This window comes from Ceratosolen solmsi, unplaced genomic scaffold, assembly GCF_000503995.2.
Source record: "Ceratosolen solmsi marchali unplaced genomic scaffold, CerSol_1.0 scaffold45, whole genome shotgun sequence".
Lineage (NCBI taxonomy): Eukaryota > Metazoa > Arthropoda > Insecta > Hymenoptera > Agaonidae > Ceratosolen > Ceratosolen solmsi.
In genome coordinates, this window is record NW_011948436.1 from 813,950 (window position 1) to 841,250 (window position 27,301).

Here is a 27,301-nt window from a genome sequence, read left to right on the forward strand (position 1 = left end):
TTTTAAACGTTCATCGTTCTTATAAATTTCTCAGATGTTTAGAATAAATTAATATTAATTTAGAAACTGCTTTACACTTATTTTTTTAGGTCTTCGCTTATCTTTTCCGAATTTTAAAGCTTTTCTATACAGACTAGTTTGTATTCTTAGAACATTGATGACATTGTACGAATTTGGAGCCTGTTTCATATAGCCATAATTTTTATTATTATTCTTATTTTACTTATATACATTTTTTTGTTATATTTTTATTCTTTATATTTGCATTAACTTTAATCGCTATAGTTTAAATATAAATGATAAAATTATTTTCTCCTCTTTAATCGACCTCATTTTTAATGTCGGCAAAAATAATTTCTCAGTAATATTTGATGATGTAAATACAATAGTGTTAATTTAAAAAACATTAGATAAAATTATAACTTTGAATTAGTTAGATTTTATTCACGCACTGCGGTATAACCACACAATCTTATTTATTTAAATGAAAATTATCAGAGCTGATCAATATTCTGGAAAATACATTTTGAACTTGCACGAAACAATGACATGCAGTATTTTATTAATTATTAAAAGGGAAAACAAGCAAGGTGAAAAAGTTTTCACAAATAGTGTTAATTCAATTTGCGAGCGAAAATTATGCTGTTTTTTAATCACGCTAAATTAATTTTTTCACTTTTCACTAAATAAAAGCAAATTCAAATTAGAGAAATTCGTTGCATTTTGAATGATGCTCGCTTCGCTCAAAGAGCCTGACATGCATACACATAAATACACACGTGCATATATATATCCATCTTCATATATATATATATATATATATATATATATATATATGGGTGTACCTATATATGTATGCATGCGTATGCATATGTATACACATGTGTAAAGGTTTGGCACAAGAATAAACACTTTCTGAGTTACAGCCCTGCGCCATGGTTAGGTTTAAAGGGAAGTTGAAGAAAGGAATTAAAAGTTATAACATCTTAGTTTAACGTTTTTACAAGCTAACGAATATGTACCTCCAAAATCACAGAACCAAAGCAATAACAATATTTTCTCCTACTATATGTTGGTATTATCTTTTCAGCGAAACAATAATTCTCTCTAGAACGTAGAGACATTATTAATTTATCTCTCTCTCTCTCTCTATCTGTCATTCTCTGTCTTTCTCTCTATCATTTTCTTTTCTAGTCGAAAATCTTGTTCTCTAATCTAAATATCTTTTTTTTGTTTGTTTTGTTTCTGTCCGTCAATACCATGTATTCAGCATAGGCGAAATCACTGTACAATGTAAAAAGTTTTTGCCTGTTACGCACGAACGCTCTTATTCATTTTATTTTATTTTATTTTTTTTTTGTTTGGCGCTCGATAAGAGGAAAAGCAGGCGATTATCAACTTAAATCTTCGGCTCGGCACAGTAGCCAAGCGATTTGTGGTAACTGCTTTTAAATATCGATATTCAAATGCAGTAGTATATCTGCAAAGATTTTAACAATGTATCAGAGTAACTTAATACACAGTGTACTTTTCTTCAGTTTTCAATAATGAACAATTTTCATAAGCTTCGCTGCTTGATGGCTCATTAGTACAGAAATGTCGATCGACAGCAGCTTCGCAAGAGCATAAAAACAGTATGCATGAAAACCGTAGATGCCGGATTTGTCTTTCATCATTACTCACATGTCCTTTTACGTGCTTCCGTCCCTTTCGTCGTTTTTGTGTTTTGTACACGGTAGCTCACGACAGTGCTGAGCTACTTGGGCATAGCTCGGCCTCGTAATGTCCTATAATATCAAAGAAAAATATATTCATTTATTGTTATTGCAATTATTACGTTAAAAAGCCATTACACTTATTGTGATATTTTGAGATTGATTTGAAATCACCATACGAATGATATTTAATTCATCGACTTACAAAAATGTTTTTAAATTATTTAAGATAAATTTTTACCCATATAAAATTACGATATTTGGAGAAAAATCGTATTCTAAACAGTAATTATTGTATACCGTAGCATAGATATTTTGTATAGAAACGGAGAAAACTATATTTGATTTCATATACATTATTTTAAAAGATTATACTTATAAAATTCCATGTACACTAAAGCAGTCCTATCGAAAGTTTATACGTTAGTATGCATGGATTTACCGAATCTTCCAAAATAAAACTCATTCTATAATATAAATTGTCTTTTATTTAACATAAGCATTACTGGAACATTTTAATTAGTATATCCATCATCCACCATCATAATAAAAACGAGTCGCTTTAGCTTTGAATATTCATAACATATTCAACAACATAAAAGCATGCCTGAGATTGCAAATAAAATATCAAATTAAATAATAAAGCTTAATTACAAAGATAAAGAAGATAATAATAATAAGTATTTTACTAACACATTCGTGCTGAAGGCGAAATTCGCTGTCAAATTTCTTGAGTCCGAGAGTGAGGAAAGAGGAAAAAAGAAAGAAACCATATGTATAGGAAGACTTACCGTTGGATAGGATGATGACCCTCCAGTATGTGACTGGGTATTCTGGGTAGGGATGTTGTCACAATCGCACCTGGTTACCGATTCAGTATCTTCAGTCCCAACTGTGTTTGCTGCCACTTTTGCATTTGTACTTATGGCCTCGTCCACGCCATTCACCATGTTCGAATCGTCAGTCTTTATAGATCTGTCAGCGGTGCATTTCAGTAATAAAGAACTAAATCTGAGCGTACGTGGAATATTTTTGGTTTTTGTTTATTTTGTTTGTTTTTAATTTTTGTTTCGTTTTGTGATTTGACATTAGCAAAAACCTACATTCCTTTTTAAGAGAACCGATACCTATTTTCATATTTTCATATTACCTATTTACTATCGCGAAAGTTTATCTAACAGTGTGCTTGTACACAAGTAGTTGTTTACAATTTAAAAAATAGGATAAAATAAAATTTATATTAAAGTATTAATGGTATAGGTACCCTTAAAACTGTCACTGTCATGCAAAGAAAATATGCATGCATGCAAAATATTTTATTAAAATGATAATACAAAATAATTATAAGATTGGCCTTAGGAGGAACAGGGACTCGCCAAATTCGAATATACACTGTTTAATTTCATTAGCAAATAGTAGTAGTTGCAATAGGAGTAGTAGTAGTAGTAGTAGTAGTAGTAGTAGTAGAAGTAGTGTAGTGGTGGTAGTAGTAGAAGTAGTAGTAGTAATAGTGATGGTAATGATAATGGTGATGGTAATAATAGAGGTAGTAGTAACAACAAGTGCTTTGAGTATATAGCGAGAGGTTTGATTACGTCTTATGAAGACTAAAATCGCGTTGTTTTTTACTTGAATCAATGATATCTATGAAATTTATGAATCCGAGGGTTCTTCAATAATTGAGTAAAAAATTTTCTTTAAAATACACCTTTTATTTGGATATAGTAGTAGTAGTAATAGTAGTAGTAATGATAGTAGTAGTAGTAATAGTAGTAGTAATAATAGTAGTAGTAATAGGAGTAGCAGTAGTAGTAGTAATAGTAATAGGAGTAGTAGTAGTATTAGTAGTGGTAGAAGTAGTAGAAGTAGTGTAGTGGTGGTAGTAGTAGAAGTAGTAGTAGTAATAGTGATGGTAATGATAATGGTGATGGTAATAATAGAGGTAGTAGTAACAACAAGTGCTTTGAGTATATAGCGAGAGGTTTGATTACGTCTTATGAAGACTAAAATCGCGTTGTTTTTTACTTGAATCAATGATATCTATGAAATTTATGAATCCGAGGGTTCTTCAATAATTGAGTAAAAAATTTTCTTTAAAATACACCTTTTATTTGGATTCAGACTTTAGTTACCTTTAAAAAAAAATCTTAAAAATATAAAATAAATTGACAAAATGCACTATGCATTTAAAATAAAATACTAAAGAAAATAAAAGAAATTTATAAATGTGAAGAAAAAAGAATATTTTATGTAAAAGTATTTGCACTATCTGATTTCAATTGTAATTGTATAATGAATTTATTGTAAGAAATTTGACAGCGTGTTTTTTTTGTTTTTGTTTTTTTTTGCGCTTTTTTTCAAACATTTAATAGATTTAAAAGAAATGAGCATCTAAAATTTAGATGTATTACAATATCATTTTAAATCAATCTGCATAATGGATTTATTTTTTACGTACTCTATTTTAATTTATTTATATAAGAATAAAAATATAAGTGGATGGAACTTAACGACTATATAATGACATATTTATCCAGTTTACAAAATTCAACGTATAATACAATTAGCAGTCGTAACAATTTAATATTTCCTAGGCTTTATACTATGTGCTCTCAAATCTATCATTCTACAGTAATATTTTTGTGCAATAAGTATGCAAAATATATATCGACATAAATCTTTATATGTGCAAAAAGAGAAAAAATGAATAATTTTGGACTTGACAAATTTTTTCGAAATTAATTCAGAATTAATATATCTGTAATCAATTAACTTTAATATAATAATAAATTTTTTTAAACCTTATTAAACCCGTTGATCGTTAATTTAATATTTTATTTAATATAAAATTCTAATATTTAAAAATTAGCATAACCTTTCAATATAGAACAGCAGTATATAAACTTTACAGATTAAAAAGCAACTTAAAGAGTTTTTAATTAATGAATCAATTAATTAATATAAAAATTAAACGAATTAAATAATATAAAATAGCTGTTAACTTAAAATTATAATTATGTAACACATAACTACATGTATTTAGATATATAACATACTTGTAAGTCTATTATTGCAACATAGAGACTTTTTGACAGTACAATTCATAAAAATCAATTTACTTATAGCTGATTTGTTCAGACCAATAACACTAATGCGGAGACAAAAAGAATTGAAGTTATGACATTAAAGTTAAAGAAAATTAAACTAAACAGTAGTTTTGTTTTAATAATATTGGAAAAAAGAACAAAAAGACGGAAAAGAGAAATAGAATTTATAAAATAAAAGTGTATATTATGTCTCTATCTCTCTCACTCATTGTAAAAAGTCCATTGATTTTAAAAATTTGAAATTACTATTACAGTTTTTTAAGAATGTTGTATTAGTTTAAAAAATTAAATCAATTATTGTTTGTAAAAAATAATTGGTGCTTTATATAATAAACAGAAAATTACGAATACAGTTTAAAAATATATAAAAGTAACAAATATTATTTAGAGTTAATATATTTGGATTTTATAAGATGTTGAAATATGTTTGAAATCACGATCATTATTAAATTAAGTTAAAAACTCCTCATTGAAATAATAACATATTTTTTTCAGTATACATTCGCTTGAAATATTTATTTTTATATAATTACATAAACAAATTAATATTTATTTCATTTTTCAATTTTCTCACTTTATAAAGATTTAATAATAAAAGATTGATTTTTTGCATCTACTATAGTAAAAAATGAAAAGAAATAAAAGGAAAAAAACACATGCACGCACGTGCTATGTCTCTAAACTGAATGTGTAAATAATTTAAAATAATCGCACTCACTTATCGGGAGATGACGGAGGAGTGAGCGTGACGGTGCCGAGGGCGACGTCCGAATCGCCGTTGTTGCTAGCAATTGGTAGAGTATTGGGATTTGTGGGTACTGCCACTGTTGGTGATAAAGTTACAGTTGTTGCACCACCAGCAGTAGCAGCAGCAGTAGCAGCAGCAGTAGCCGCTGCTGCTGCGGCAGCGATAGCAGCATTTTCTGGGTTTACTCGGTGATGATGTTGATGACCTCCAGGACTTGTCGACCTGCTATTGTGGCTGCTCACTAACGCTTGATGATGATGGTGGTGTTGCTGGTGCTGATGTTGGTGTTGATGCTGATGCTGATGTTGGTGCTGTTGTTGATGATGATGTGGATGATGCTGATGCGGTTGTTGTTGTTGTTGTTGCTGTTGTTGGAGGTGATGGTGATGGTGCTGATGCTGTTGATGTTGATGATATTGTTGGTGATGATGATATTGTGGAGGTGATGCTACGATTCCCGTTGGCGGTTGTTGCTGCTGCTGCTCTTTATCTTTGTTTGTGCTCTTGAGCTTCGCAGTACCCTTTACTACGTCAGAAAGCCTATTTTGTGATTGTGTGGTTTCAGAATTCAAGACTTCAATGGACGAATTATGGAGCTTTGAAGTATTGACATCGAGGCCGGGTAATGGAGGAAAAGCCGCAGCCTCCAGATCGAATTGTACCCCTCGGTTGTGTTGTGTGCTACTACCACTAGTGTTACTAGTTCCACTAGAACCCTCTCTAATCGACGGTAGAGAATTACTGCTGCTATTAGCCTTGGATAGCGCTTCCTGATCTTTGGTTCTACGGTGTGTACGATGACGCGTAAATTGGATCGTTGAGTCTTGAATTTGACCATCGCTTTCCTGTTGTTAACGCAACATTTAACGTTTTTAAATATTACTTAAAAGATACCGTCAATTTCATTTAATTTTTCTATATTCATTGTTAATTTATCATTACAAAATTATAATTTCTTTAGTATATAATTATATAAATTATCATAGCCATAGTTTATTTTTAATTAATTGTATTTGTAAATTGTTAATTAATGTTTACTATTATAATTTCATTTATGAGATTTTTTTATTTATCCTCGTTATTTCTCTAATTACAAATTACAAAAAACCCATAATAGTTAACCTCATCTGAATTCTTATGAAATTGTTTTCTAAAAATTATTTATATCCGATGTTTAATTAAAATTTTAAAATGCTCTAAACTTAAATAAAAACAAAATAATGTAAAAGTTCTTACATATTTTTGCATTAGTTATCATATAGTAAGGTTAATCCATAAAATTATAATTTAATTAGAAATAAATTGTAATTATTCATTTATCGACAATATTTAAATACACATACGTGAATGTTTCCGTGGAATTATTATTTACATACGTTTTTATCATAAATAATGTAACATATATTATGCAACACAGGCTATAGCATTATAGTACAAATATGAAAAATAATTTATTTAAATTGAATATAAAACTTATTGAGAAGCAATCGACGATGACAATTTATTTACCTGCGATACTTTATTTGTGTGACTGCTTGAATATTGAGCCTCTCCAATAACATTTGGTGTATGGGAGGGCTGAAACTTTGTGCCAACTGGATAGGAAGAAGATATTGGTTTTGCACTAGGTAAGATATTCGGGAGAGTTGGCGCTGCCACTCCTATAGTTACGGGTCCTCCACTCAATGGAGGATGCGAGGTTCTAGCCAACGGTACCATATTACCTCCGCCTTCCATTAGACCGCTTCTTTCAGAACCGTTACGCTGCTTATTTCTAGAATAAGTGTTACTACACAAAACATAAATCGCATTAATAAAATGGTATGCCATCAAATTATAATCAATAATATTTTTAATATTTTAAAAGAAATCGATAATCTATAAAATGAATGTAAAGTTATTAACGGAAGATATTTTTTTCTTTATTGTACGAAAAAACGTATCCAATCATCTAATTAAATTCAAACCTATAGATTTCTAAATTAAATTTCTTTATAAAATATACTATTCGTACTAACTCTTCATTCAATTAATCTAATTGTTAATCATCAAGTCAGAAATATTTTTATATCCAGTTAAACTTAATAACTTTCTGCATACAACTTCTAAAATATTTTACATTATTCTATTTGAATACTAATAGTGCAAACCAATATCGCTATATTAATTTCAAGAGCAAAATTAGTTTTTGAAATGTTGAAACGATTATAATTACTACTTTTATTAGTTTATATTTATGTTTTACAATTATTATTAACCAACTGTTCTTACTATAAAAAAAAAAAATTATAATTATCTCAGTGAAGATAATGTTCAACAAATTTATTGCATATATATATAATAAAATATTAACAGATAAAGTATTATAAATCAATTTTTTCATCATAAAATAAAATTTTAAACTATACACGAGAACAATATTTACCTGTTTCGTTGATTGTATCTTGTGTTATGTGGTTTGAATGAACTATGAGAAGCAATTCCATTCATGGCAAAGACGCTAGTTACATCATAATAAGCTGGACTGGCTGGACCCCAGGGCATCATGCCCGCGGGATAAAATGGTTGCTAAATAATAAACATATTAAAATTTTAGATAAATTGGTAATGATTTACATTAATATGAGTATTATTATAAAATTTCTATTAATATAAGTTAAAATTTGAGATGATTCACATTATTTCTTACAACAGTATTAATAAACTGCACATATAAATCTATTATATATATTTTAATAAATAAAATGTAATAACCATTCAATTTAACAACATATATTTAAAATTTTTAAATTAAATATAAAAAAATTGGTTCAAGTATAAAACTTTGTTTAAATAATTTACTTTGTCTAATTAATTACATTTATTGAGCAAAATGACAACTATCAAAATTTAATTCTATTTTAAACTTTAAATTCTAACTTAAATTAAATTACAAATGAAATTAAAATGATTTCTTAAATAGTTGTTATCAATGTTGCAAAGATTCTTTTTTTTTTATCGTTATATAAAAAATATTAAAATATAAGATTCAACTAATATTATTGACATGGAATATAATTACTATTTATAATATATAAAATGTTTGTGGTGAACTTGTGATTATAACAAGTAACAGATAAAAATTGCATACGTAAACATGCACTTGATTTGGATATGGCGGCATCGTAGTTTGTGGCATAGTTGTGCCATTTGTGTAGAGAAAGCGTTGTTGTCCTGGCTGATAGCTACTGGGATCAAAAACTGGTGGCGGAGGTGGTGTTCTATAACCATTTTTCATTCCTCCAACATTTGTAACTGCCGGTATCGGTAGCCTATTCATTGGTTTAGCTTTGATACGAGCCATTATCGGCTTTCCCTAAAGTGAAATTGAATAATAAAAATATTTGTGTAACGTTATCATTGAATTACTTTAGATATGAAAATAATACTATTATTTGTCATTGTACAAATTTGTTTTTATATATGATAATTTCTTTTTTTTTTTTATTAAGCAGTCAATTGCTTATATTTAATTTTTACTCATTAAATATAATATTTTTAAATTAATTCTCTTTGTTAAATAAAATAAACAACATTGTAATTCGTCAATAATACTTTAAATACTTATTAAGTATTAATTTATTATGATTTAATAATTCTAATTAGTTTAAATAAAATTTGATCTCTCAAACTAGTACCTGAAATTCTCGAACTTCCTCTCTTAAAAACCTGTAGGCTTTTTGGGCATCTTCATCAGATTCAAATGTCACATACCATGAACTATTATGAGCAAATTCACATGAAATAAACCTTGGACAACCTTCCCCAGAGAATAAATTCTAAAATTTATAAATATAACATTTATAGTTTGCTAATATCAAGGGGTTTAAAATTTAAAATTTAGACACCAAAAATTTTATTTCATCTATAACATGTTATTAATAATAAGTATTATTTGAAATAACAACAGTAATATAGAAATATATTTATTTAATATATTAAGAACAATTAACCTACTTTTACATCTTCAAGTGGAGTATTGTCAGGTATTTCGCGAAGTATAACAATACATCGTTTGTGGTTTGGTCTAACTTTTTGGCCTTCTTCATCAACTTGCACATTAGGTGATTCCCTGAGTACCTCTGTTATCAGTTTTATATCTTTTGTTAATTTTTTAACTTGATTAAAGTTTGCTACCGTCCATATTGGTACATATTGATCATTATCCATTTGTGATAGTAAATATGTATCATTAGCTAAATTCTCTCTATAATGTAAACAAAAATATAATAGAATGGAAATATTTTTATTATGCCTAAATTATCATGGATTCATTTACCTCAAGAAGATAAAAATTTTTATTAGAAAATAATAAGTTTTGTAAGATAATATGAATAAATTTATAGTAATTTTCTAATAATAGTAAAAGATTAATTCCAAATAATTCTTACAATTACAATCCTTAATATTCCCGTTTTTCAAATATTTTCTTCTTAAAAATATATTTGGTAATTAAAAAATATAATATGCTTAATGAATTATTATATTGTCAAATGGCATATTTTACCTATATATTATTGAGTAAACTCTTTGTAAAAAGTTGAATAGTATCTATATTTTAATGAAAATTTAATTTGATTTCATCTTATAATAGATAATAAATATACAAAGCTAAATGCATTTAAACTATAATAGTGTTTATACGAATATAAAATTTTATATAACATATTGTAATTATAATTTTTTGTTGTATAGTTTTCATTAGCATAAGATGTATTTTGGTAAACGATACCCATGCACACACATATGCGCACACTCTGACTCACATAACATTTTTGCATACACATGCCTCTCTCTCTCTCTGTGTATATATATATATATATATATATATATATATATATATATATATATATATATATATATATGCATGTGTAAACGATGTACTCTAAATATATATAAAAAAAATGGATTATTATTATAATGTAAGTCTGTAATCGTGGGTATATTATTTGCATAAAGCAGATTATAATATAAAAACTAAAGCGTCAGTTTTATCCATAACGCGTGCACAGTTAATTAATGAAGGTCTAAAGATTTAGGTACATCGTGTAAAAGATCAAATGAAAATATAGATGTTAGATAATAAGATGATTTACCTGGAAAAGTAATATTCAAGTTGCGAAGAGAGCATTTGCTTCAATTGATCAAGTGGCATACTGGGTCCAGAATGTTCACCCATTTGGGATGGAGGTGCAGAGACATCGCTGAGCGGAGCCATTTCAACAGGTGCATAGCCTACCGCACCACCCATTCCTATAGCAAGTTGGGGTAAAGGCTCCAAATTACCCACGCCCGTATCGAGCATTAGTTCGCCAGCAGCCACTCCTCCGTTCATGACGGTATAGTCTAGACCAGGAACGTTACTACCGACAGTTGCCAAGGGATCAGGGGTGGCTGGGTAACCCGCCCCTGGTGGGAGCTTCCCAATGTCCCCATTCATGTACACCTAGCCTTTGTAGAACAATAGACCTAATTGGTTTGCTCTAAAACATTGAACAAAAACACACTACTGAAGATGAAAAGTCCTTGAACACCAATAAACTGTATTTTCTCTCTTCTCAATTCTTAATGAAACAAGATACAGAGATGAGTGATGTAATCTTTCCTAGAATTATCATTGTGTAAAAATAAACATATGTTTGGTGCAATTAATCATATAAGCTGCAATAATTCTTACGGAACGAGCACATCCAATAACTGCACCTTAATATTCGGTCGATTTAACTAACGATTAACGATGCCTTTAAGCGAGTGCATGAAAAAAAATTTAATAGACGCGAGTCATCACATGGCGCATTGCAACTGTCCAACGCGTCCTTTGATCGTTTACGCAATTGGGCAGCTTTGAAAACGCGAGTCGGTCAAGAGGACCAGGGAAACTCAAAGAAGTGGCACTTATTAACACTATATCGGAAAGTCGTCGCGCCGTCAATCGCACTACGACACTGTCCGTGCACGAGAAGGAGAGCAGAGTGAGAGGCTGTTCTCGCGTGTTGGCCAGTGGGTCTCGGGCACTCGAGCTACGCTCCCGAGCGTCAAAGCACAACTTTCTATGCGTTTAGCAGGTTCATCCCGGACGAGAAGCGATGTCGCGGACGTGCCACATGCCGAGCTCAGCCAAACCGTATGGCAGTTGCGGTGCGCGCCTCTTGGCGTGCGCTGTCTTTTTCCTTCTATCTCTTTTCTCGCAACACACGTACACATACACAAGTGGCGCGAGAGAGACGGGCGCACTGCTGTGTACTAGCGAGCGAGAGTGAGAGCGAGAGGCGAAACGCGCCCTCGTCCAGGATTTTTGCAAGCAAGACTCGGCGAGGAGCCGTGCAATATGTTGGTGGGCGACTGGCCAAATATAGAGCGAGACCGCGGCCGGGTTATGCGAAAGACGGGAGATGAACGTCGCGCACGAGCCACCGAGTCGACTGTCGAGAACTGACAAACGTGCATACGGATATCCTCGCACTCTGCGGACGACTTGCGACTCAACGACGAGCGAGGAACAGAGACGGGAACACACCGACAGTCATGCACGGGAGACACGACGGATAGGCACTCGCGATTGACTTGACACGACCAAAACTCCAAGATGTTTTTCCCTTTTTTTTTAAGTTTTTTTACTTATTTTTTTTTTATCGTTACAAAAGGACGGAACGAGGAGGATCCGTCGAATCTTTCTAGTGTACTATATTGGTGAAAAAGAGCAAAACGAAGAGGGGGAAGGGTGGGAGGGATTGAGGCAGTAATGGACAGACAGACAGACGCATGGACGCACGGACAAACGGACGAGAGAGGGAGAGAGAGAGAGAGAGAGAATGACGGAGCGAGATATATATCGCACGAATTATATATGCTACATATTATACGCAGATGTATACTTATAAATATAAATACTTTAGAGATGTAAGCATGTATATAATTATTCATGCTCGTACATGCATTTGTATTTATTTATAAATATATGTGCAAGTACGTATGCATAATATAGATATCTATATATATATACATACGCATATATGTACGTATCTATATATATATATATATGCATACGTATACGGCACGCACACCTCCAAGTATTTGGCCGACGACGTGCCACCAAGAGCAGGCACAGCCACCCTATGTTCGCATGTATTTCGGCTTGTCAGGCCTCGTGGCGGCTAGTACGGAAAAGACGCCTCCTCTCTTCGTCGTCGGCACTCCACTCACTCACTCACTCACTCACTCACTCACTCTCTCTCTCTCTCTCTGCTTGCCGTTACACCCGCGTACCTGCTGCTGCTGTAATAATCCTTCCTTCTCCTCAGGACACCCTTTTTCCGATGATGATGACGACGAACAGAGTGTGACCGCTGCTCTATCTCCCTCTCTATCTTGCTCGGTTAGTCTCGCTTTTTGACGGAGATTAGAGTAATGTAACAGCAACAGCAGCAACAGCAGCAACAGCAGCAGCAACAGCAGCAGCGACAGCAGCAGCAGCAGCAGCAGCAGCAGCAGCAACAGCAGCAGTAGCAACGGCGGTAGCGACGGTGGTGGTGGCGGCGGCGGCGACGACGACAGCGGCAACGGCAACGTGCAGACACGAGGTGAGGAGCCGAGGCCCGAAAGAACGAGCACTACACAAACGATGGAACGTATGGACTAAAAGGAGAGATAGAGACAGAGGGAGATGACGGACGGATGGCAGCAGCGACAACAGCAGCATTAACAGCAACAGCAACAGCAACAGCAGCGGTGGCGGCGGCGGCAGTAACGCCAGGCAGACCCCGGGCCGGAGCGATGATATATATAAGGGATTTGTCTCGGAGCGGCAGCGCGTCATACGTCACGACGCGAATATTAACCCGTGATACAGGCCATTCATTCACTTCAGGTGGCGGCGGCGGCGGCGGCGGCGGCGGCGGCGGCGGCAACAGCGGTAGTAGTAGCCACTTGGAGAGGATAATCGCGCACTCACGGGGTGCTGACGAGTTGCTCGCGATCGACTCTCGTGGTTATAGGCACACGCGTGCGGGGGAGATCGGCAATGTAGCAATGTATCTGCTAGCAGTGAGAGAAAGAAAAAGAGCAAAAAGCGGGCGAGAGTAGCCCGCGGCTTTCGATTCGCGCGTGTTCTAGGACACGCGCGGACGACGCGACGCGATGCCGCGGCCCTCCCCCGCAGCCTGTTCCTTTAATCGTCGTGACGTTCCGTAGCGGGCGTATGCAAAATTCTTGCCGATGAACGAAAAAACCAACTCTCAACACGATTTCCTCAAGGAAACTACAAGATGGCCGACGCACCAAAGGCACATGCCGTGGCTCAATGCATTCTGGGGCTCCCGTGGAACTTTGCGTGTGTGCGGGCCTGGTGTGTATGCATGCATGTTTTTCTACTGTGTATGTTGCGCGCGCCCGCGCTACTCTTGTATGCCTGATATACACAATTACTCTCCCTTTCTCTCTCTACGTCCCGCGCAATGCTGCCTTCCCTCTCTCTCTCTCTCTCTCTCTCTCTCTCTTCCTTTTCTCTCCTCCCTACCCTCGCAGCCTCCCCCACCGACAGTTCGCTCGCTATCTCTTACTTTTTCACCGCTTTCGTCGGAGAGATTCGAGTGCACTCGACTCCATTCGGTATTCACACCTAAACTCGCAACATATTAACATTGCTACGAGTGTTCGGACGTCTTTTTATCCTTTTCTAACTTCTTGCAACGACTTGCTACTTCTCACTCTACCGAATGAGCGGCGTGTCTAAGATTGTCCCTTCTCTCTCGCTTCCTATTGTACATTAAAATACGCTTGCTCATGTGTACGTACATACGAGAAAATGGTTTGTTTTCCGCGGTAAGAGACATCTACAGACAACCGGCGACCTAATGTAGCGCTAAATTCGAATTCAAAATGATTTACGTCTAATCCTCTTTAATTTACTTTACATCGATAATTTAGTTGAATTTGATTTTTGCTTTTAAAATCAGCAATTAATTGCTTAAAATTTTAATGAACGTTATTATTATTTCATATTATGCATGAAAAATAAATTAAAAATGAATTTTAAAACAGTAATATATCAAATATTAATGGATGAATATTACATCAAATGATCTTTTAGCCTATCGCGTCACGATTATAGAGACAACAATAGACGATCAAGATGGCAATTTCCACAATACATGTTGACAGTTTTGAAACTAATATAATGTATATGACAAATTAAAATAAGATTAGAATTGAAAGGAAGCTCGGCGCTTTCAGTCTTTTTATATAAGTACCGTTTAAGTACAATTTTGTACAGATAAATTATATCGTATAGATAAATATATATATATATATATATATATATATATATATATATAAATTCGGGTTGTATTGAATGACTATAGAAAAAGTCCTGCTGTCATTCGTATTTGATATTTTTATTCTTTTGTTGCATAGTTATGAAGTTAAGGCCATTCGTTTGTCGAACCGATGATAGTTCGCTAATGGTATAAGAAAAACAAAATATACAGTAATAGTGAGCTGCTTAAGAAACGTATACACGGGTCGAGCGAACTAGGAACAGTGAGAGGATCCGCTTCGAATGAATTAGCAGTAAGTCAGCTGTGTGCGATGAACCGATCACTCCTTGGATCGTGGCACGAGGGCATGACACATGCTTTTTCTTACGCATGCACCGATGAAAGGTGATGACGGAGCGAGAAAGACAGATAACAGATAGCGCGACGACTACGATGATGGCCAACCGTACATTTACAACAGGTCAGGCGAAAGAGAGGTGAAGATATACTGATCCAATCATCAAAGGCCCGAAAGAATGAGAGAGTGAGAGAGAGAGAGAGAGAGTAAGAAAGTGCGAAGTAAGAAAAGCGGTAGAGAGAGAGAGAGAGAGAGAGAGAGAGAGAGTCATAAAGACAGAGGGTAAATGCGCGCACAAGCTCGGATGGCAGAAATACGTGGCTAAGAGTTTAGACATACTTCGTCGTGTATATGCAGAACATGTATTTGTAGCAGCATTAAATTGGCGGCGTTTCCGCACGTTTACAAAGTCCAACAATCTTTAACATTATATTCGTAACGATAAAATGATCGTAATAATTTGTTTGTAAGATGACCCATATCATTATCCGTGAAATTTTTAAATTTTACTTATCGAGCATTTTATTCAATAAGCATGCAGCTAGAATACTTAATAATATTCTGGTACAATAAAACCGATCAGTTAAATATCGTATAAATAAAAAATCTTCATATATTTGTTAGAAAAGTCAATGCAAAATTTCTTAATACAAAAGAATTCATTCATACTGTCTCTCTCTCTCTCTCTCTCTCTCTCTCTGTCTCTCTGTATCTACCTATCAATCCATCTATCCATCTATCTATCTATCTATCTATCTATCTATCTATCTATCTATCTATCTATCTATCCTTTCTCCCTTTCTGGCCCTCACTCATACTCAAGTTGTGCATAGTGCGTTCAATGGAATCTACGCAAAGCCGTTAATCGCGCTAAATATTTTGCCTATGACATAATTCTACGTACTGTTCACTTTCCAACGTTTTTTTTCATTCATTTATTATTTTCTTATTATATAATTTGCAGGAACAATCCAATGCTTACTATGAATAATTGTTAAAAAAATTAAATGTATAAATAAATTAATATAAATATAAAAAGTGGCAAAAATAGATGATTTCCGACATCATAAATATATATATATATATATATGCGGATGCGTATATATAGTCGATAGATATTGCACGCAGAGAAAGTCTTTTGACTATGCATAAGCTGCTCGATATGTATATACTTACATCTATTTGTGCATGTGTATATACAGACGTTTGTATATATACATTCTCATATATAGACGTTTATAGATATGCATGCATCTATAAATTTAAGGAAGCACCTGCGAGACAGATTTTCCTCTCTCATGTTCCTTTACGTACACTGGAGCTGCTTGCTCTTGGCTTTGGTTTGTCGACGTCATCGTTTCTCTGACGTACTGAATTACTTTTTGGTCTCGCAACAAGTAAATGTACTTCCCATATTTAAAAATTTTATTTCCATTGATAATAATACATGTTTTACACATACACATTTTATGATTCGTCTCTTAATTATGAAGTATTAACGATTTCGATTTTTAAGAATGTTCACGAACTTGAGTCGATAGTTCAAATTGAATAAACACTATTAACGTAGGTTGGGATATTAAACATTGAACACAAAATTACAACGCAGAAAAACTTTTTATTCATGAGTTTCATTCATTCTTGTGGTACATCTAAGAGATTTTTTTAGATAAAAATTAAATTTGTAAGGGAAAAAACCATCTACGTGAAACTGGTGAATTGCCATTTATTAATCTAGAACAGCCACATTTTTCACTTGAAAAAGAGAAATAAACAATTCTGAGTCATCAATACTGGTTATTACAAAAAGAAAAATTGGAAAGTCGCATCGCAATATTACATAGGAAAAAAACCTTGTCGCATTTTCACAAATAATACATCTAAATCGATGCTGACTTAAAGGCACAAAAGTTGAGAAAACATACATCATTGTTCAACATTGTGATCATTAAGCGCAAAAACTACATATTTCGTCTTTTACCTATCATATGTGAAAATTAAAACATTTTTCATGGAATCTTTAAAAAAAAATTAATTACAGAAGAAAAAGCCAATCTGAGCCCTAAGATATTACTTTTAAATCTCTCTGAACACATCTATTGCGCCCAGATACATATTATCTAATATCAAAATGAAGATCCATTCGTCACTAACAGTGTTTATCGCTCGTTTACGTATTCTCTGAAAAATGCCTAGTTACGTTTATCGCTGTTACACAAAATGTGACAAAATCGTCTTTGTAGTCTTCGTCGTCCACGTCAGTTTATCTAACATAACGCTGTAAAATATTGCTTTCCTATAATCCTTACAAAACTGCTGCCTGTTTAAAATAGTATTGTGCCTATTTTTATATCAATATTGTATATTTTTTTTTTTTTTGTTTGTTTATTCAAGTATATATGCGTTTATAATGAGATGGAGGTTATTCCACAAGTAGTATCAACGAGTACTAATGACTGATACAGAGAATTTGAGACGATTAAGTATCGATAAAGGTGGAGTTGGTTTGAATGGTAGTGGCATGGGTGTTTCCTTGGTTGTCTGTTTATCAATTAGAAACCGTGAACTTTCAGTTGGTCAGGTTTCGCCAGACCTGATTTTGTTAACCACTGGCATATATTTTCTCGCTGATCCCCTTGCAACTGCAACACCTCCCCGTACTCTGGGTGCTCGATTACAGTCCCATTGCAGGCAAACTCCTATAATTGAAAGACATCTTTAATTTGAAAAATACTTTTCAATTTAAACATTTAAATGAAATAAGATATGATATTAAAGTATACATCAAAATACAAAACAATTATATTAATAATGAACCAGATCATTTTAATAAAAAAAATAATTAGATATTCATAAAGTTAAGGATGATAAAATAGTAAAATAAATTAGTGTTAAGGTATAAATATAGAGAAGCAGTTACAAAATCTAATTTCAAGCAATATCAGATACAATGAAGCTTATTGGTTGGAAGAGAGCAAGGACATAAAAAATATATATGTCGTATATTTACATAAAATAATACGTATATTTCTTCCCAATAAAATATAATATACTTTATTATCTTATTTATTTTTAGTAGCAATAGTGGAATAATAAGAAGAATTCAAATTTCTTACATAAATAAAAGTCAATATGAAATAAAATAATATTGTAATGATGAATAATTTTACCTTTTTACATGCTCGAACAATTTTCTTCAAGTCATATTCAGACGAGAGACCTTGCACCGTTGTTAAGGTCTTGCGACCATTCCGCTGCTGGATCCTTATATGCACAAGGCCGTCTTGGACATCATCGTCTGAACCCTTGATTGCATCTGCAAAGGGGTCTGCAAAAAAATGTAAAAAAAAAGGGCGTAAATTAATACTGTTTCACAATAATAATCAATCCAACATGGTAGATAACTTTAAAATTAATGAAGAGTACACGACTAACGGTAAACTTGTGAAAGGATCCATAACGTAATAAAAGTGAGGCAATTGCGATAATGTTGAAAAGTGAAAAAAATGATGAAACATTAGGACACTGGAAAGCCACGACGACGACGCGATTGCCTTGTGCCAGGCATGAGAGAAGACGCCACCGCCATTTTGACATGAGAAACACTCGCGTGTCCTCGAGACGAAGCACAAACTTCTCTAGCTCGACTCGACTCGCGTCTTTTCATTTCACCTTTCGATGCCAATCACCTTTTTTTTACCTCTTAAATTCAATAGAGACGTTTCATTCAAATATTCGATGCTTAATGGATTATTAATGCTTGTAATATGACAAACAAAAAAAAAAAAATATATATATATATATATATGTATATATACATGCAAAAAAAATAAAAAAGTAAAATGGCTTACCGAATGTGTTGAGATTCTGGATGGACATACGACAAACAAAAGGTATCCCTCGAAGATATACAACTGCAAATTGCAAATTACGCTGCTTGTGCGAGCCGTCGTCGAAGCAACAGAGAGATTATTCGGAGAGCGAGATAGTTTCGAGTTCGAGTGTTTGTTTACGGTTGTGTGCGTGCGTGCGTCGTTCGTGCGTTCGTGTGTACGTGCGTGCGTGCGTGCGTGCGTGCGTACGTGCGTCGTTCGTTCGTGCGTGCGCTTGTAAACGATGGAGCAAGCGCGCAACGATGGTTGAACGGGGAAAGTTTGGCGAAAGCGAAGAACGGACGCACAACCGCAGGGAATTAACTACCAAGGACAACACGCGCAGAGGCACTGGCCACTGAGTGACACGAGCGGGACACACTACTCAGCCCAAAAAATCACCTCTCGCGCTGAGGCCGAACTCAGCCGGAAGTAAAAGTTGCATTTGTCACGGGACGATGGGTGGGGTTTTGAGGCCTCGTTGCGCTGAGAGTATAAGAAGAGAGATGGCGCGACAGAGACGGTCAGTGGCTGGCTCAGGTGCTCGTTAAAATGCTTCCGAGAGACGGCCACCAATAATAACTAACTGTTCGACCTGCGCAGAGCTCTGCTTTTTTCAAAGGGATTAGCGCCATTTTATTTTTGCCTGATCCTTTTGAATCCTCGCTCTTGTTCATTAGCTCTGACGCTTTGAAATCTTTAGCGCCCCGACCTCTTGAAACCATCGTTTAAGATACATCTTTGCCTTTGTGCAAGCCTGCCCTTTTACATTCCATTATCAATTATTTGCACTCGTTAATCTTTGCTCGCATTAAAGCAATTTACTTCTATCAATTCACAACCGATCGATATGGTAGGGATTTATCATAGTTCTTTTAAAGTCATTCGCAACTGTTGCTGATTACCACGAACGAAATCTTTACTTTGTTCACGAATAAAGAGGATGAGACTTAACGATAAAATTCTACATATGCATCGATTCTGGTATGAATAAATCATCCCTATAATTTAAAATTTAATTTTTTTTTCTTTCTGCAACATACGAATACATCAATATGAATTTATGCAATTATCTATTGATTGTTAAATTTTTTCATTATCCGAGACTTATAATACGCTATCCGTATTTATTAAATATAATTATTAAATATTAATTATAAATTTTTATTTGAGTTAATATTAATATATTTTCAACGAAAATTAAATTAAACACAGATTCGAATTTAAAGTCCGATATTTGCTACAAACTTCATTTACAGTTGCAAATAATAATTCGTTCGAAAATATAATTATTTTAGATAGATTCTCATTTGTTAAACGGGATTTAATCGATTTTTAGAAGAACATCTTTCAACGAGTTCAAAAACTACGATTTTATGTAGAATAAGTCGATATGTCTTTAAACAAAAACTTAAATTGGCAATAATTGATGAATAGTTCCTTTTTGTAGAATGATATAGCATAGTTCAGACATAATACCAATAGCGAGGTTAATGCACTAAGCACAAAAGACATTTCGCGTGGCAGTCCATGTAGTTTGTTCTACAGCTTCCAGATGGAAAAAGTTTTATCACGGAGATCATAATTTTCTTTTTGATATTCTTTACGTTTAATTTTTGCTCATTTGCTTCATGTATTACGCTTTAGTACTTATTAAAACCTAGACAATTCTCTTTGTGAAAAAGATTGGAAAAACTGGAAAATTCGAAGAAAATGGCTAGTCCGCGAACCCGTCGAGTCTTAGGTAATTTAAAACCTCACGATGAAAATAATGTAAGTAAAATATAAATATGTTAATTGTGTGGAGTTCATTTTAAAATTAACCATAAAAATGCGATGTTTTATTCAACTTAGAAATGTTTTGAGTGCGGCGCTCATAACCCACAATGGGTATCGGTTACATACGGAATCTGGATATGCTTGGAATGCTCAGGAAAACACAGAGGACTCGGTGTACATTTGTCATTTGTTCGCTCTATTTCTATGGATAAATGGAAAGACATTGAGCTTGAAAAAATGAAAGTTGGAGGAAATAGAGAAGCTCGTTTATTCTTTGAAACACAACCCGATTGGGACGATTGCATGGCAATTAACCAAAAATATAACACTAAAGCAGCAGCTTTATATAGAGATAAGGTAAATAGAATACAATTTATTAAATTATTTTGACCAATTATTTTTATAATTATATTATTTATAATGCCACATATAGATAAATACATTAGCTCATGGTGAATCTTGGAGCCCTAAGGATTCAAGTGCTAAAGATTTCGCTTCTTATGTCGATAACAAAAAAGAGTATAGTAGTTCATATCAGAATGATTCTACTTCGCTGTATCAAAATATTAATTCTTCAGATTTTAAAGCTCAAACAGAAACTTTCTTTACTAGAAAGCAAAATGAAAATGCAACTCGTCCAGAGTAAGATTTATGGTTATTTTTATATTATTTTAATTACATTCTTTTCTTAATTGTTCATGATTTTTTAGTAATATTCCACCGAGCCAAGGCGGAAAGTACGGAGGATTTGGATATCAAATGACTCCAGTACCAAAAAGCTCGTCTCAAGAATTTGTTGATACTGCGTTATCATCTCTTGCAAGTGTAAGATTAAATATTTATTTAAATAAATATAAAATTTATGGTTATTAATTAAATAACATATTTTATGATAGGGTTGGTCGTTACTTTCTTCATCAGCTACTAAAATAGCCAGTAAAGCAACGGAAAATGCCATTAAAATTGGAGAAATGGCCACACAAAAGGTATCAGAGATATCAATTTCCGTTAGTGAAAAGGTGTGTTTTTGTTTATTTTTATTTATTCGTTTTTATTATTATTATTTTTTTCTTGCTATGATTATTTTATTCAATTTTCTTTTATATTCAGTTTTGCTTTTATTTTTATTTGAATTTTATTAGGTACGAGAAGGTACACTTTTGGAAGAAGTAGGAGGTCAAGTCAATAGTTTAGCGGCTAAGGTAGAAATTAGCTTTTAATGATACATTATTTCATGCCTATATTCGTACAACGTTCAATAATTAAAATATATATTAATCGACTTTTATAACATAGTTGTAAGTATTATAGTAAATTAATTGATTTATCATTTATTTATAACAGGTTGGTGACCTTGGAAGGCGAAGTTGGGGCGATATTAGCGGAACCAATTCTACAGAACAAAGTTACTATAATTCACATGGTAACTATCAAGATTCAACTACTTCTTATCAAAGTAATAATGATCATCGCAAATGTTCTGATGAAAAGTCATCATTAGTAATGAACTCAAATCAAAAGTAATCAAATAATAGTTATTAAATTCAAAGCGGTTTTTGCAAATTCTAATAATGTATATAATTTTTTAGTAAATCTGGTGCAACAACTCCGAATTTATCTTCTGTTGATTGGGACTGGAATGCAAGTTCTGGATTGAAAGAACCAGATACTGATAAATCAACTGTAAAAAAATTAAAAGATAAAAAGGGAAAAGAGGAATCTTTAATTAATTGTGAATCAAGTAAAACAAGCTCTAATTGGAATTCTAAGCTTGAAGATGATGCATGGGAAATATTGAAAGATTAATATTAAATAATAATTAGCATTTAAAGTTTAATAAATTTCTTATAAGAATTTAATAGCTATAAAGAAAGTAATTTCATTGCTTATTTATTTATATTCTTAATTCTGAGCAGGTTACATTATTAGAGGTGATTAAAAATTCTTCTTTTTAATTAAAATATATGAATACATCTCATTCTTTATGTGCAATAATAAATAAGTAAAAATGTTTATTTTAAAAATATTTCTAAAAACTATTATATAAATTTACGTTAGTATTATTATGATTATAAATGTAATTATATAATATGAGATGAAAATAATCTATATTCATTCAATAATTTTGTATATTTTATTGCACAAACATGCAAATGTACATAAACATATAACTAATTATATATAAAACAAATTGATCTGTTTTGTAAAACAATGGAATACTTCGGAAAATTTGATATTTGTAATAATACAAATTATGTGTAATATTTTGTGGTATTTTATTTATAGTTAAATGACATTATTTTTTACTTAAAGTATGTGCTTAAGAAAAATTATGTTAAAAGGTTACGATATTGTATTGTTTAAAATACAATGTAAATTTTTTTTAATATTGTTGAAATATTAAATATCATGTATCTCATAAAAATATGTAAACATAGTAAATTGTTGCTTGTAACAAGTTGTATGTAAAATATAACTATAAAGAGATTTATTTCCATTAAAATTTCATATTAATTTATAATCCTTTAGTACTTTTTACAAATTGTTTAATTATAAGTAAAAAGAAATTAATTCATACGCTTTAAAATGTTTTAAAACAATTTATAAGTATTTCATAAAAAATAATTAAATTAGACATTATATATACATAATACTGAAATTTTAAATTGTTAATTTGCTTTTTTTCTTTTATAACATTTTTCTGGTTCAATTGTACATAATTTACCAATTAAATAGTCTGTTGTATTACATTCGTCTGCAGGCCAAATTTCTTTATCTACTGTAAGTATTAATTGTTTAAACATTTCTGTCGTTTTTCGTGATAAATTGGTTATTGGCTGTCCTTTTGTTGCTTCATACAGAAATTTATATGTCTCTCTAATATTTGAAAATAAAAATAATACAATTATCAAATATTTATATAATAATACCATTACATGCAATATATATTATTGTAGAATAGAGCGTTCATAAATTAAATATAGTTATTATACATTAAAATACTATAGAATAAATTTGTAGTTAAAATGAAAAATACTTGCATTCTATAATTTCTAAATTACTTATACATTAGTTATTTACTTAATATCAAAGCCAGCAGTTTCTTCTGGAGGTGGGTGTTTTTCAAATAAATGTATAAACAACAAAGCTTCAGAGATAAGAATATTTTCTCCACTAAAAATGCCACTTCTTAACCATACATCTAACGGAGAATTTACATCTTTTTTCCCTAGATCTGCAATCGTTTGATATTTTCTAATCATTTGCAAAATTGAATTTGTAGATTTATTTGGTAAAAGCGGCTTCAATTTTTGAACGTTTTTAGATCCATATTTTTTAAGACCTTTTAATAAGATTCGTTTCTCATTTTCAGTCCATCTTTTTTTCTTTATAAAATAAGACTTAAATTCATCTTCGTTCATGTTATAACTAAAATACAAAATTTATGACATAATTAAAAAAAAGATATCTTGACATTGCATTTATTAATTTCTAATTAATTGTTATACATAAAGGGATAAATACAAATTCAAGAATATTTTATAATTTAAAATAAATCTACATTAACGTAAATGATGTGATTTGATTAAATTATTGATATATTTAATAAAGTCATTGCATGATTAATGCTTTATGTTTGTGTGTCTACACAAACTATGCCTATAGTAAGCACAATTACTGGAATATTATTTCTTTTATTTTTTTAAATACTGGTGAATTCTCGATTAAATAGATTTAATTGCCTGTTTATTTTGTTTTATTTCAATTAATAATGTGTATTTGTATTTGGTTAAACTAGTCTTTAACTTGTCAAATCATTAAATCTTTAAAATCTATCAAATTATCATTTATGAAAATAGTTCTTTAATCATAGTGTCCATTTGATTTTACTCTAAATATTTAAGCTCTAACAAATTTAAACCGAATCGAGAATTACATTAAAATTAATTTTCAACATTATTCCGATCTGGCAAATACCTTTATCAAAAAATACAAATTTAGATTCCAGTAACGCAGAATTATGAACTGTATATCGTCATTATATCGATTCATATAGTTAATATAATTATGAATGACACCGTATTAACTTACCGATTATATGTTTAATTTTATAACTAAAATTACAAGCAGTTATATATATACACGTGCAACATGGTTCAATAAATATATTAAAAGATTAAAATTTGTAACAAAGATTTTTCGTTATAATTCAATCGATAAGTTGCTTTACAACTACTTAGTGTCCAGTGAAATCAATGTGTTCATTAAACGTTTTTGGAATGAGACAAATTTGTTCATTGAAAAATGTGAACTAAGCTTAAAGTACAAATTCAATGGAAAATTGGAAAAGGATACTTGCGCAATATTGATGGAATCAGATGATTGTTTGTGGGTGTTTCATGGTTATGGACGACAACGGATTTACGCGATAATAATATCTTCCTCGTTATAAATCCATAAATTATCGTCCTTGGATCGTCTTTCAATAGTTTATAGTAGCTTTACATCATAGAACTTCATAAAAAATAAAGTTATAAGCTCAAATGCGGAATTAGGAAATGGTAAGACAAAGAGAGTGAGAACGAGAGACGTCTACGTCTGTCTATTACACAGTTTGAAACGTCACGCAAAATCTTTTTATTACATGCACTAAATAACACATAATACAGTTTTCTTTTATGCAAAGCATTATTTATTTTTATTTATGTTTTCTCGAATTCTTAAGTTAGTTGCTTAGCGCAAATGGATAAATGATATTTTTATACCGATAGAATTCTTTCCTTTTATTGGAAAAATTCTAAAATATGTGCATGGGATACAGTCATGTAAATATAATTATGTGAATAGTAGTTTTTTTTTGTGATTAAAAACAATACACAAGCAAGTAATAATATTTAATTAATAAATTAAATGTAGTGATGTGCTGTAACCAGAGCTACTACTTTGTATGAGGAATTACCAAGTACGTGAGTCATTTAATATAAATCACCATTTATTTAATATCTGTTTGTACATTAGCATGAGAATATTTTTTATTAATTATTCACATTTTTTACGCAATCTCTTTTATTAATAATATCGGCACAAGTCAATATTGCGATATATGCTGAAATTTTTATGAAGGCAAAGGTAAGGCTTGCAAAACAATCATTGTCATAGGATAAATAATAATTAAGAAATAATCATTCAACGGGTATAAACATTAATAATATACCTATTTATTATTTTTAAATCACACATTTATATATTCTTTTTGCATTGTAAAATTGTCATTGACTTTAACTATAAACCTCTGATGATTACTTCTATACTATGTGGAATAAATGTAAGTAACACGAGCATGTGTGTTTATGTATAAAACAGATGAATATGATGCCATGGAGAAATTTCCATTAAAGGGTACTTCAACATCTACTTCATTGAACAAACCAAATAGCCCACTTACAACCTATAACTCGGTTGATGCAAAGGTAAGTTGCAATAGTTTTTCTTTTTTCCAAGGAAAAATATTAGTGAAGAATGAAAATTTATATTTAGACTCTTGTACTTTTAAACATCCAACATTAGCTATTATTTTATAAAACTGAATATAAATGTAATGAAATTTCAGTAAAAAGTAAAGCCATCATCTATCTTATATCAATTTTATTAATACATTCCAGATTACTTTTGTGATAATTAATAATGTACAGATAAACTATTAAAATATTTTCATTTATGTCAAAGAATCATCATTGTCACTAAACTTTCTTCCTAGAAATGTACATTTAAAAATTTTATTTTTCAAAATCACTATTGTTTGTTCTTTTATATTTGCATCTTCTTTATTTTTAAGTTTTATATTATTTTATCGTTTTTAAATTTAATCATTATTAAATCTTCGAAACAGCAAAATAATACGAAATTCAGGCAAGTTTGGACTTTTAAACATAATAAATACCTTTAGAGATTTATAAAAGCATATTTATTAAAATTTTTTACTGACTTAGATATATTATACATTAATATTGTAAATTGTATTAAAAATTTCAGAAAGGTAATGGTATAGAAAATAGTAATATTGATAATCCAAGTATTCGAAGTGAAATTACTAGTCGTGGTATAAGCATAAGTAGTGATGAAGACATGCTGGATGTGAAACAACAAAGTGTTTCTCATCATCCTGAGAGTAACCAGTTTCTAGAAAGGAGCGTACGCGTAGATGATGCCTCCTCCCACTGTAAGTATTTCACAAAATTATCAATTTATTTAAAGTAATATATGAATTTATTTATTATGCCCTATTTTTTAAGTCTATTGTAAATTTTCATTAATAATAAATTATTCATTAAAATAAATTATAAAAAGTTTTTAATTATAAATACATAAATGCATATTTATAATCGCATACAGCATTGTTTAATGTATAAATAAATATAAAATCTATCG

The 27,301-nt window shown here is 31.5% G+C and overlaps 5 protein-coding genes across 15 annotated transcripts in view; 2 read left to right on the forward strand and 3 right to left on the reverse strand.

Annotated features, from left to right (window-relative positions):
• Window positions 1-826: 826 nt before the first annotated feature.
• On the reverse strand, window positions 827-13,045 carry Larp4B (La-related protein 4B). Of its 6 annotated transcripts, none has more exons than XM_011503109.1 (10): window positions 12,876-13,045; window positions 10,706-11,092; window positions 9,567-9,816; window positions 9,248-9,388; window positions 8,701-8,925; window positions 7,996-8,138; window positions 7,080-7,359; window positions 5,541-6,415; window positions 2,507-2,690; window positions 827-1,787 (listed from the first exon to the last, which is right to left on the reverse strand). In XM_011503109.1, the coding sequence occupies exons 2-10, from the start codon at window positions 11,047-11,049 to the stop codon at window positions 1,692-1,694; spliced, it is 2,538 nt and encodes an 845-aa protein (XP_011501411.1). In that variant the 5' UTR covers window positions 11,050-11,092; window positions 12,876-13,045; the 3' UTR covers window positions 827-1,691. The 6 variants fall into 6 exon arrangements, with proteins under 6 accessions (XP_011501411.1, XP_011501413.1, XP_011501412.1 ...); XM_011503111.1 differs by lacking the exon at window positions 12,876-13,045 and adding an exon at window positions 12,674-12,841; XM_011503110.1 differs by lacking the exon at window positions 12,876-13,045 and adding an exon at window positions 12,127-12,204.
• Window positions 13,046-16,819: 3,774 nt separating this feature from the next.
• eIF1 (eukaryotic translation initiation factor eIF1) lies at window positions 16,820-19,259 on the reverse strand. The gene is made up of 3 exons (XM_011503113.1): window positions 19,073-19,259; window positions 18,392-18,549; window positions 16,820-17,920 (listed from the first exon to the last, which is right to left on the reverse strand). Exons 1-3 carry the CDS (start codon window positions 19,098-19,100, stop codon window positions 17,774-17,776), a joined length of 333 nt encoding a protein of 110 aa, XP_011501415.1. The 5' UTR covers window positions 19,101-19,259; the 3' UTR covers window positions 16,820-17,773.
• A 1,158-nt stretch (window positions 19,260-20,417) lies between these two features.
• ArfGAP1 (ADP-ribosylation factor GTPase-activating protein 1) lies at window positions 20,418-22,851 on the forward strand. 3 transcript variants are annotated; one of them, XM_011503115.1, is made up of 8 exons: window positions 20,419-20,866; window positions 20,948-21,229; window positions 21,306-21,514; window positions 21,583-21,697; window positions 21,769-21,858; window positions 22,015-22,074; window positions 22,217-22,392; window positions 22,462-22,850. In XM_011503115.1, the coding sequence occupies exons 1-8, from the start codon at window positions 20,807-20,809 to the stop codon at window positions 22,676-22,678; spliced, it is 1,209 nt and encodes a 402-aa protein (XP_011501417.1). In that variant the 5' UTR covers window positions 20,419-20,806; the 3' UTR covers window positions 22,679-22,850. The 3 variants fall into 3 exon arrangements, with proteins under 3 accessions (XP_011501418.1, XP_011501417.1, XP_011501416.1); XM_011503114.1 differs by having other exon boundaries at window positions 20,421-20,866; window positions 21,769-21,891; window positions 22,462-22,849; XM_011503116.1 differs by lacking the exon at window positions 22,015-22,074 and having other exon boundaries at window positions 20,418-20,866; window positions 22,462-22,851.
• Window positions 22,759-24,296, reverse strand: LOC105365135 (uncharacterized). Its single transcript, XM_011503230.1, has 3 exons — window positions 23,954-24,296; window positions 23,546-23,749; window positions 22,759-22,780 (listed from the first exon to the last, which is right to left on the reverse strand). Exons 1-3 carry the CDS (start codon window positions 24,292-24,294, stop codon window positions 22,759-22,761), a joined length of 567 nt encoding a protein of 188 aa, XP_011501532.1. The 5' UTR covers window positions 24,295-24,296.
• A 724-nt stretch (window positions 24,297-25,020) lies between these two features.
• The window catches only part of ClC-c (chloride channel protein 3), a 6,050-nt gene continuing 3,769 nt past the window's right edge, over window positions 25,021-27,301 (forward strand). The window contains exons 1-4 of one of the 4 annotated variants that reach the window (XM_011503117.1): window positions 25,021-25,434; window positions 25,790-25,839; window positions 26,237-26,343; window positions 26,906-27,092. In XM_011503117.1, the coding sequence (XP_011501419.1) occupies window positions 25,821-25,839; window positions 26,237-26,343; window positions 26,906-27,092 (313 nt within the window). In that variant the 5' untranslated portion in view covers window positions 25,021-25,434; window positions 25,790-25,820. The remainder of the gene's footprint in view (window positions 25,435-25,789; window positions 25,840-26,236; window positions 26,344-26,905; window positions 27,093-27,301) is intronic. The other 3 variants (XM_011503119.1, XM_011503120.1, XM_011503121.1) reach the window with 3 other exon arrangements.

Excerpts from the sequence above, each read along its gene's own strand:
- Larp4B (XM_011503109.1), bottom strand. The coding sequence starts at position 11,049 with ATGAATGGGGACATTGGGAAGCTCCCACCAGGGGCGGGTTACCCAGCC. Across the intron at positions 8,926-9,247 it reads AGGAAGTTCGAGAATTTCAG|GGAAAGCCGATAATGGCTCG; the intron begins GTACTAGTTTGA and ends ATTTCACTTTAG. Across the intron at positions 8,139-8,700 it reads CAAATCAAGTGCATGTTTAC|CAACCATTTTATCCCGCGGG; the intron begins GTATGCAATTTT and ends TTTATTATTTAG.
- eIF1 (XM_011503113.1), bottom strand. The coding sequence starts at position 19,100 with ATGTCCATCCAGAATCTCAACACATTCG. Across the intron at positions 18,550-19,072 it reads CCAGAATCTCAACACATTCG|ACCCCTTTGCAGATGCAATC; the intron begins GTAAGCCATTTT and ends ATTTTTTTGCAG. Across the intron at positions 17,921-18,391 it reads TTGTTCGAGCATGTAAAAAG|GAGTTTGCCTGCAATGGGAC; the intron begins GTAAAATTATTC and ends TTTCAATTATAG.
- ArfGAP1 (XM_011503114.1), top strand. The coding sequence starts at position 20,807 with ATGGCTAGTCCGCGAACCCGTCGAGTCTTAGGTAATTTAAAACCTCAC. Across the intron at positions 21,698-21,768 it reads CGTTATCATCTCTTGCAAGT|GGTTGGTCGTTACTTTCTTC; the intron begins GTAAGATTAAAT and ends ATTTTATGATAG. Across the intron at positions 22,393-22,461 it reads GTAATGAACTCAAATCAAAA|TAAATCTGGTGCAACAACTC; the intron begins GTAATCAAATAA and ends ATAATTTTTTAG.
- LOC105365135 (XM_011503230.1), bottom strand. The coding sequence starts at position 24,294 with ATGAACGAAGATGAATTTAAGTCTTATTTTATAAAGAAAAAAAGATGG. Across the intron at positions 23,750-23,953 it reads ACTGCTGGCTTTGATATTAA|AGAGACATATAAATTTCTGT; the intron begins GTAAATAACTAA and ends TTCAAATATTAG. Across the intron at positions 22,781-23,545 it reads TATAAAAGAAAAAAAGCAAA|AATTAAGAATATAAATAAAT; the intron begins TTAACAATTTAA and ends TAACCTGCTCAG.